The sequence below is a fragment of the Mandrillus leucophaeus genome, unplaced genomic scaffold (assembly GCF_000951045.1).
Source record: "Mandrillus leucophaeus isolate KB7577 unplaced genomic scaffold, Mleu.le_1.0 Scaffold207, whole genome shotgun sequence".
In the NCBI taxonomy this organism is placed as follows: domain Eukaryota; kingdom Metazoa; phylum Chordata; class Mammalia; order Primates; family Cercopithecidae; genus Mandrillus; species Mandrillus leucophaeus.
Genome location: NW_012102110.1, coordinates 265,656 through 275,986, shown reverse-complemented (window position 1 = coordinate 275,986; position 10,331 = coordinate 265,656). Strand labels below are relative to the sequence as shown.

General features: G+C 47.9%; 1 protein-coding gene across 1 annotated transcript in view; it reads right to left on the bottom strand.

Annotated features, from left to right (window-relative positions):
- Window positions 1-1,347: 1,347 nt before the first annotated feature.
- Window positions 1,348-10,331, bottom strand: part of UCK2 (uridine-cytidine kinase 2) — a 24,387-nt gene continuing 15,403 nt past the window's right edge. Inside the window, exons 6-8 of the mRNA XM_011979970.1 lie at window positions 9,681-9,778; window positions 6,998-7,046; window positions 1,348-5,293 (exon numbers count right to left, since the gene is read on the bottom strand). Coding sequence (XP_011835360.1) covers window positions 5,154-5,293; window positions 6,998-7,046; window positions 9,681-9,778 — 287 coding nt within the window. The 3' untranslated portion in view covers window positions 1,348-5,153. The remainder of the gene's footprint in view (window positions 5,294-6,997; window positions 7,047-9,680; window positions 9,779-10,331) is intronic.

Below are 10,331 nucleotides of genomic sequence, written 5' to 3'. Positions count from 1 at the left end.
ACTGGCCTGCACCACGGTCCCCTCCAACTACAACAAAGGTGCAGAAACACACAGTGAGAACCAAGTGGCATCCCAAGCAAAGCATCAAAGTCCAGAGGTGGTCGGCTTGGGACAGGTGAGATTGCGAGCAGTGCAGAGGGAAACTGAACCACAGCTAAGCACCGCCTTGCATGACCACTGCCTGTGTGACATCAGGCAAGCCACTTACTGTGACTCACAACGTCTTACCTGCCAGAAGTTGACAATGCTTACATTAGCTCTTGCAGGGGCACCTGAGTGTTGCTTAAAATAGCCACCTTCTGAGGACAGATCCTGTTAAAAACCTGCTAAATTCACAGATGGGGTTGTACCTGTCAGAGTGGAACTAGTGGCTAGAAAGAAAATGGCTCTGCCCATCAATGACAGTCATTGGGTGCCTGGCAGGCAGTGGTGGAAGAGATGAATGAGAAGCTACGAAAGGTGGCAAGTTGATAGGGGATAGGGCGCCACAAAGAGCATAAAAGCCATTTTTTTTTCTTTTTTTTTTTTTGACAGTCTTGCTCTGTTGCATTGGTGTGCAGTGGTGCGATCTCGGCTTACTGCAATTTCTGCCTCCTGAGTTCAAGTGATCCTCGTGCTTCAGCCTCCCGAGTAGCTAGGATTACAGGCATGCACCACCACACCTAGCTAATTTTTGTTTAGTAGAGATGGGGTTTCACCCTCTTGCCCAGGCTGGTCTCGAACTCCTGGCCTCAAGCAGTCCTCCTTCCCCAGCCTCTCAAAGTGCTGGGATTACAGGCACCAGCCACCACACCCTGACAAAAGTCAATCATTTTTCTATTTTTGGTGGGCGGCCTAGGTCTTTGAAAAACAGGGATGAACATACATATACATCCATTCACAGCGTGTGGGCAACATGCAACTGTTTTGTGTTGTTATAATGTAAACTTTCCTCATCTTCCACCCACCTCCCTCAAAAAAGTTTACTTTAAATGGGTTTGTTTGAGCAAGGAAGGGGCTGGGTCACCAGCCTAAGAAAGGCAATGGGGCAGAGGCCAGGTAAACTGGATAGCATCGGGGGAACACAGCGCCAGAATGTCCTAAGAACCAAAGGCTCCCAGAAACCCTGGCCCGGGCTTCCCACTTGACAAGAACTGCAAGTCCACTACCTGAACTGGTATCTGAGCCCAGGTGAGGCCTGGGGTCTGCCCCACATACACCCCAGGATCATGAGGGCTTCATGACAGCAGGCCCAGTGACATCTATACCGCATATGCACAGCATGGCCCTTCTGGAGCCACTCGGGCTTCACAGCCAGGATTCGGTCGCTGCTCTGGGCCAAGCATCACACAGAAGGCGAGAGCCGGATCCTTTTTGTTTGTCTTTATTTACAGCAAAGTACATAATATGTGGTCACTTTGTAACCACTAACAATAAAGGTTGGATGGTAAAAAGAAAAGGGAGAGGAGCAAGCATCTTAAAGGCGGGGAAAAAAAGCCTAAGTCTGTATTTAGCTACTCACCCTGCTCCTGAGGCAGGACTGGGTAGGCACTCCCTGCCTCTAAGACCAGAGCCAAGCTGACCTGGAATGCCAGTCCCCAGTATGAGGAGGGCAGCAGAACGTCCAGAGACAAAAGATGAAAGGGGACTGAGCTCTGGATGCATCCACTTATGCCTTTGCCAGACAGTTCCCTTCCTTGTTTTGTTTGAATGCTTCCCCCACCCCACCCTGAGCAAAGTGTAAAGGGCAACGGTGGTACAGAAGTACAGGCGGTCCCTTCCAGAAGCAGTCCTGAACCCCATAACCCACCTACCTAGCTGCTCCTCAGCCTGCCCAGTTCTTGGCCCTGGAATCTTTAACAGGCACATAGGAGATTCCAGTGCAGAGGAAAGTATTTCCCTGCAAGAGGCTACTTCCCTCCAACAGCCATGGGGGCCAGTGCAGGTCAAGGTTGCTAAATCAAGGGAAGTGCACGAGAGCAGCAAGAGAGATCATATACAAACCAACCAGGCTTCCGGCCCTCCTGCTGCCCGACTGCTCTGAAGTGTACACAAGCCTCCGGCCCGAGCCAGCGGCCTAATGAAATGCTGGCAACCCACCCAGGGTGTGCCCACAAGTATCCAGCTCCAAGCCCAAGTAAGGCGGGGAGTCGACTTCCCCATGATTGCCAAGTGGCCAAGACCAGAAGCAGGGATGATTAGGCTAGTTCTGCGGCAAGGTGAACTGGAGACCCTGTCTCTGCCCTCCTCCCCTGGCCTGTCGCACAGACATCCCGTTGTTTAACCCACTGCCTTTGCAAGGACCTGCTCTGTCCGCTCCAAATCAAAGGACACTTGCATCCTTCTTACATAGACCCCCATCTCTCTGCTCAGTGGTCCCAGGTTGCCCGAGAATAAGAAACTTGGGTCAGTAGACGGCTCATTAGTGTGAAGGAGTGTGAGGCCAGGCCTTCCTGTGACATAATGCTTCTGGGCTTGTTTCCTAAACACTTGGTCCACACACAATACCTGGGCAGGAAGAGAGAACCGAGCACCACTGGATGGCTCTGGAGCCAGGGGACTTGCATGCACATACAACCCACATCACCCCACTCTGCTCATCTGTGCCTCCACCCTGAACGGCAAAGAGTACCTCGATGGCAAATGTCATGGTTTCTGGTCTAATAATTCTACTCCTAACTCTCCATGGAATCAGAGACCCAGAGGCTCTTAAAACACTAAGACCATTGTTTGTTCCTAGAAAGCTCAAGTTCAGATACAGAGTTGGCTAAATGCTGGGCTGCCACAGAGGGGGTAGAGCCTTCTATCCCTTCCTTGTTCCAGACATGGTGTCGCAGACCCCAGCAGACACTGTTCTGTGTCCCCAGCCAAGCCACCAAGAATTGGTGATCATTTGACAAGGGGCAGGGCAGCCCTTAGAGCTGTTTCCAAGCTAGGAGTGGCCTACTCAAAGATACTGGAGGCTTGGTCCCAACACCACAGGTAGATGAGGAAGCAGCTAGGTAAAGGCTCAGAGATGAGACCAGTCCATCTTCCAAGGCAGTGGGATAAACAGCCAAGGCACTAAATGGTTTGGCACCTGGGAGCTTCAAGTAAAGTTGAGCATGCTGCCCACTGAAAGGCCAAGGCTCTCCCAGACAGGGGTGGGCTTCACCTGAGCACGGCCCGGTGCCGTCAAGGCCAGGCGCCCTGTGTCCTCAGGATGCTAACCCAGGCCTGCATTCCCTGCTTCATCTCAGAACAGATCAAGCCATGACTACAAGGATAATAATGATTGATCCTGAACACACACTCCAGAACTCAGCCATCCTGTTGAGCTCTGGCTTTCAAAGGAGGCATCTTGGGAGCCTTCCTTTGCTCCAAGTAGGCAGCTGCTGTGACTGGGAGCTCCTTTCAGAGCCTGCATGGTCTCCTGAAAGTCTCCGGGTGGCAAGCTCTGTTGGGGACTAGGTTTGACTCTTCTAAAATAGCAAAACAGATTTAGAGTCAAACTGAACCCAGAGAAGGGGAATCAGACTGGATGGTGCTGAGTCTGAGGGGAAAATGTGGTGTGACCAGGTAGTAATGGAGACCAATTTACCTGAATGGCTCGCACAGGCTCTGAGAGCAATGTAAAGAGGAGGTTCTCCAAAATGTTTCTGGCAATGGCAGCCACAGTGGGACAGCTAAGGGCACAGTCCACCAAGCACTAGGGTGGTCAACAATGAAATGAAAATCTCTGGCTCTTCTGTGGTCAGAAACTGAGGCTCGGGACTCTATAATCAGACCTCCTTCAGGCTCACTTGGGCTCCCCTCCACCCAGAATGTCAGGAATCTGTACGTCCAGAGCAAACACTGCCACCAAGCAGCGGCTCTCAGGAAAGCTAGAAATCTCCACCCCAAATATTTCAACCTCAGACTCCAACCGAGGTACCTATGATTTAAATACTCTCCTTTTAAATACTTTTTAAAAACTGCTTTTCCGAACCCCTTTTATGCTCTGCAGCTGCCATATCCACTAGGTGGTATTGCAAGTAAGTAAATCATCCTGGCCATGATGCTGCTAGCGAGAATCCCTGACCAAAGTTACTCTCCTCACCTCACTGCAAACCTCCAGGAAACAGAAACTACAGAGCTCCCCTGCCAGCTCGTGAGGCGCTGCTGCCGGCGTCAGTTACCGAAGCCCTCACCCACGCCCAGCCTGCAATGGGGCACTCTATATTCCACAATACAGGAAAAAGCCCAAGGAGTCAGATCAGTTATGTCCCTGGGAAGCAGAAAGAACCAGTGATTCTTCAGATATGACAGCAGGCACAGTTCTGCCCTCTCCTTTCCATCTTCTATCAGGAAGCGATCCCATAAAATCTCTTCCAGGGAAGGAAAGAGGCAGCTCTGGCTTCTTGGAGAGACGGAGAAGCAGGAGGGTGAGGAAGGAGTCACCAAGCTATCCAAGCAGCCAGAGGCGAGAGGGTGGGAGCAGGGCAGGAAGCAAGTGCAGAAGACTTGTTCTCCTCAGTGGGCCTCTTCCCTGAGTTTGATTTTTGAGTTGAGGTTTTACCTAATTTCAACTCAAAAAAAAAAAAAAAAAGAAAAGAAAAAAGACAAGAGTATCTCTCATTGACATATCACTAAGTTCCAGCTCCAAGAGTGGTATGTGACAGAGGAGGCAATCAAGGTTTTCCAGCCCCACTCCCATCGAGTTCCACGGGGCACTCAAGAGCAATGGGACCTTAGCCACCCTCCCTGTCTCTCACAGATGCCCGAGCCTCCCCGCCCTGGGACACAACAGGCAATTTCCCCTTGGTGAAATTCCAGCTCCAGTCCTAAAAGACTCAAGTACAGACCCTCCTGCAAAATACTTATGGCAAACAGCTTTACAGTATTTGTACATTTACACAAAAATAGATCCTTTTATATATATATATGTATTTATAACTGGTTACACGTTGGATTCATAATTAGGCATCACCAGTAGTAGTTGGCACAGTTTTGTTATTTAAGCTCAGGGTCAAGTTCCGTTTCATTTTGTCGTTCCAAAGTACAAAAAGAAAAAAAAAAAAATCAAAGGCATTTCATCTCCATGGTGTTTTCTTAAATACAGTAATGTCATAGGAAACAGTATGTACAGATGAGCAATGCCTCCTGACCCCTCCTCTGTCTCTTGGAGATAGGGGCTGGGGTCCGATGGAGACGAGTCAATGCGGCCTGCTGCTGGACTCCGATGCCTGCCTCTTGCGTGAAGGGGTGTAGCCGTTGAGACAGCCATTGGTCTGCCGTTTGGAGGGCCCTCCATTCAGGATGTCCTGGATGTGCTGCACGATGAGGTTGATGGCCACTGTGGGGCAGAGACCAGCAGAGCGTTATGGGTGCAGGCACGGGTGCAGGGAGTCTGTCTGGGGAAAGGGCACGCAGGAACCACAGCTCAAAGACTTCCAGGGAAGTGGCTATGCCACTTGCAGGCAAGTCATCCAACTTCCCAGTGGCTCTGCCTGGGCTAATATGATCCCTCTCCTTTGCAGGAGGGCTAAGACAGACAATGCTTAGCACAGAGTAAGCCCTTTATGAATGGGTATCTTATCAGGGGATGATCAGTCACCACTGGATGAAGCACTTGGGCCAAATTCTGCAGACGTGCTAACCAGCCATGGTTCTGCCACATCAATTAGCTATGAGACCTTTCCACCAGGAAACCTTCCAGTTTTCCATCCTAAGACAGAGTATCCCCATGGAAGGCCCTCTGTCCCTCCAAACCACATAACGGAGACAGCTATCTTTTCTTAGCATTAGAAATAAATTATATACCTCAACCAAGAGGTCAATCTAACATCACCAAAAATGGAATACACAATGCTCTCTGATGTGATAAACAAAGAGGAGCACGCCATATCTCTCCGGGGATAATTCCTTCAGATTACATAAGCTCATGAATCCAATCATAAGAAAGCAAAAGACACACTCAAATTGAGGACCATTCTACCAAACAATGGGCCTGTATGCTTCAAAAATGTCTTAAAAAAAAACAAAAGATAGGGAACATCTCCAGGTTAAAAGAGGTCGTATCAATGGTAAGTGTCTCGGATTTAATGACTGCATTGTGGTGATGAAAAAGAATGCCTTTGTTCTTAAAAAATACAGGGTTAAATATTTACTGCTATAACTTACTCCAAACAGCTCAATAAATAATCTTTTTAAAAAAAGGGAAAATTAAATAAATTCTAAAGAGAATGAAGAAACCAGGTCCCATCTTACAGATCAACTCTGCCACACTATGCCTAGTCCAGAGACATTCATACTTCCTAGACAAGCCAAAAAAATAAAACAATGCGGCCAGGTGCTATGGCTCATGCCTGTAATCCTAACACTTTGGGAGGCTGAGGTGGGACAGTCGCTTGAGGTAGGAGTTTTAGACCAGCTTAGGCAACATAATAAAACCGTCTCTACAAAAACATTTTTTTAAAATTAGCAGAGCATGGTGGTGCACGCCTGTAGTCCCAGCTACCGGGAGGCTGTGGCAGGAGAATCACTTGAGCTCAGGAGCTGGAGGCTGCAAATGAGCTGTGACTGTGCTACTGCACTTCAGTCTGGGTGACAGAGCAAGACCTTGTCTCTAAAGTAAAATACAATAAAATGAAAAATAAGTACAATAACAGTAGCAATGAGCTCCCTTTAGAAAGAGCTACCGTGATGGCAGGTCACTCTAAATTAGATCGAGGGAATCTACTTTTGCTAAAAGGTGGCCTCAGAAGCAAAGTATCCAAGTGTCATCATTGGGAAGTGATCGTAAAAGGTAATCTACAGCCCTCTATTTCTGCCAGAGAAGCACAAGTGCCTGTCTGTCCCCATAACACGAGGGTGCCTACACCCAGCGATCTGTTCCCGAGGCCAGACATGTAGGTGGAAAGGTTCTGCTGGCTCACAATCACAGACAAGCAGGGCAGCCAGGTCTGCAGAGCCCTGTATGGTCACCACGTCCTGCCCCAAATTATGACTGACAAAGGGCAGACGTTATACTCCAGGATGACACTCCGCCGGGACTCACCTAGATTGTCTGCACCTCTAGGGATGATCACATCAGCATACTTCTTTGTCTGTGGAGAAAGACAGTTAAAATGCATTAACACAGTTTAGAGACAACTGGCGCAAGCCCCTCTCCAAGGGAACATGAAGAAAGGGCAGCCTTCATACTAGCGAGCCGAGAGGGGCAGCTTTTAAGGCTTCAAATATAATATTGTTTACAACTTCACAGTGAATGCATCTATTAATAGAAATTTGGGGAAACCTAAGGAAGTGCCTTGTTTAGCTGAATTGTGAATGAAAGAAGATAAGCAGGGAATGAGGAAAATGAGAACAAAGGACTGAAGACTTTTATGTATCAGTGAGGGAAAAACGGTCTAGATTGAGTGGTTAATCCAAAACCAATTCATAATTCAATTTATAATTATCTACAATGGATTTTTATCCACTTTATCTACATTACAAGAATTTAGCTTTTATTCAAGTTCTCTCTCACTCTTTTTTTATTTTTTTAAGACAGTGTCTCACTCTGTCACCCAGGCTGGAGTGCAGTGGCATCATCACAGCTCACTGCAGCCTTGACCTCCTGAGTTGGGTAGATCGTCCCACCTCAGCCTCTGAGTAGCTGGGACTACAGGCACCCGTCACCACACCCAGCTACTTTTTGTTATTTTTGATAGAGAGGGGGTATTACCATGTTGCCCAGGCTGGTCTCAAACTCCTGGGCTCCAGCGATCCACCCACCTGGGCCTCCTAAAGTCTCAGGATCACAGACGTGAGCCACTGCTCCCAACCAAGTTCTCATTTCTAACGCTTAACACTGTTTCAGCTTACGACCTACGCAGAGAACATGGTCTTTGAAGCCAAACACTTAATTGCCTCTATTCCACTAGGACAAATATGAACTAGAAAAATCCAAATTTTCCAGGGGACTGGTTCACCTCAGACTTTTACGCATAGTCTAAAACATGACAATGTTCACTCCTAGCACAGGGTGAAACCAGAAAAAGTATTCTTCACTGACGACCAGTTCATAGGTTCTGTTATTACCCAAATTTTTAAAAAAAGAAAGGCCACAAAGAGGCATATTTCTTTTTTGTTGCTCCAAATTTACTGAGATCTTTAGACCATTCTACAAATAACTGCATCCTGGTATATAAACTAAGTCTAGCATAAGACCACATAAACCACACCTCAAGCGTGTGGGCTTCTTACTCTGCGCAGCTTCCACCCTAGGATTGCTGAAAGGCAACGGTGTCAGCCCCAAACCCAAGTCAAACTGAGCAGACATTGATCAGGTCCAAGTTCCTGGCTTACACGGGAATGAGCTGATCTTCCCTGAGCAAACAGTGGCTGGACAGTGGGAGCAAGCAGAAATAACTCAGAAAATGTCTATGCAGAAATTTTAGCTTTGTTACAACTAAGTTAAACAGCAGAAAACTGACAGTTAACTACAACTGATTTCCAATAATAAATTCATCTTGTGTTCTTATTAAGTCAAAAATAACAGGAGGGGTCCTCAGATAGATAAATGGGTGGAAAGAAGTTCATCGCTCCTTAGCCTCCTCTGGTCTCTCCCAGTAACCTACTCTTGTAACCCAGTAGTCTCCAGGATAATGGATAGGGTATCAACCTTACTCAGTTGGCTCAAAAAGTCCACCTGTCCCGCATCTAAAACCAAAGTCAAGTATGGGTTATTGTAAAAGCTACTAACATCCTTGAAGAAACAAAGAGTTTGAGGATCATATTTTCCCAGAAGAAAAAGAATGAAGTTTATTATTAGAATAAACAGGGAAATTCCAATACCCAGTCTTACTCTAAATCTATTCGCATTGTCTTCAGAGATTCCAGCCTTCCCAGTGTATCTCAACCAAGACCAGGTTAAGTCCCAACCTCTTCCTACCCTTCCTCCTTGTCTCAGAGCTTAACTATAAATAATTAAGGAGCCAGACCATGGTTTGGCCAAGCTGGAGAAGACTCAGTGACTCAGTAGGATTCTCCTGAGTTAAATACTTCTCCTTCTGCAGCCCCACCACACCACACCTCTTGTCTCTGGTAGCCTTCCCTCAACATGCCCCTTCCTGTCTTTCCTGGGCTGAGGGCCAACTCCCTCCGTTCTTCCTTCTCTGAAAGCCACCTCACTAGAGAATTCCTAGCTGCCACAGGAAGGACTGGTGCGTCTGCAAGGGTGAAGGGAAGGAAGCTTATTCCAGTAAGGCATGACAGTCCCCAAATGGGAGCTAAAGACAAGCTCAAAGCAGGGCTCACCAGTGATGGCGGGAGAGGCTCAGAGGGGAACACCTCGGGGCATAGGACCCAGTGCATCCATACTTCACCCACTGCAGGCCCTTCAGAGATCCAAATGGCTGAGGACTCTCCTTGGATATGATACACCCTCAGTAAAGAGTCTCATACCATGATCCCACCAAGCAAGAAGTCTAGAACTAGCTGGGAATTAAATGACCTGCCTAAGGACTGGCAGGACCCTACAGGGCTACCCAAAGAAAGAACAGCAGGACAGGGCTCCTGGAGAACACAGAGGACACAAGGGCCAAGGGCTGCCCTCTCTTAGGACTTCGGGACAGAGGATCACTCAGAGAGAGGAGTGAGATTCAGGCAGGGGAGCTCCACCAACTTGCATACCTTCATTTGTCTCATCACATTTTAAATTCTACATGCAACAAAAACAAACCAAGAACACAACTCACTGGCAAGCAGAATTCCTCAAAGGCAGGCTTGACGAATGTAATGTACTGAGATAAAATCTGTTCAAGATCCCTGCCTCTCTCGCTGATGTCCCTTAATACTGTAAGAGAAGGGAAAATAAGAATCAAAAAACGGTGTAGGAGCCAGCGCACACCCGCCCTTCATGGGGTGGACCTAGCTCCCACAGGCTCCACAATTACTCTAGATGATTCTCAAGCTGGAATCCTGAGAGGCTTGACCAAGAGCAGATCAGCAGCGGCTTCGAAAAAGACAAGTTACATTCTGACATCTTACAATGGTCAAACGTGGCAATGATAACAATGCTCTTTGAAACAAAACGTTGTCCATGGAGGCCAACGGCCTCCTTGTTTTAAGCAACATTTGATCCAAACAAAATTTCAGTGTGTGAATTTAAAAAAAAAAAAAAAAGCAGGGCAGCCCTGGAGAGCTCACTGTTAACAGGAAGCAATCTGGGCCCACGGAGGGCTGGGTTGCACGCTGCCTCCTTGCATGCACTTACCTGTGTTCAGAAGTCCAGCGACCCGCTGCTCAGCTCACTGCTCCCAGCTCCCACCCATGCTCCCTCTGCAGCATGGAGCCCAGGCCAGGCAGAGGACCCAGCCATGGTTAACCATTTCCACCTACCTCAAACA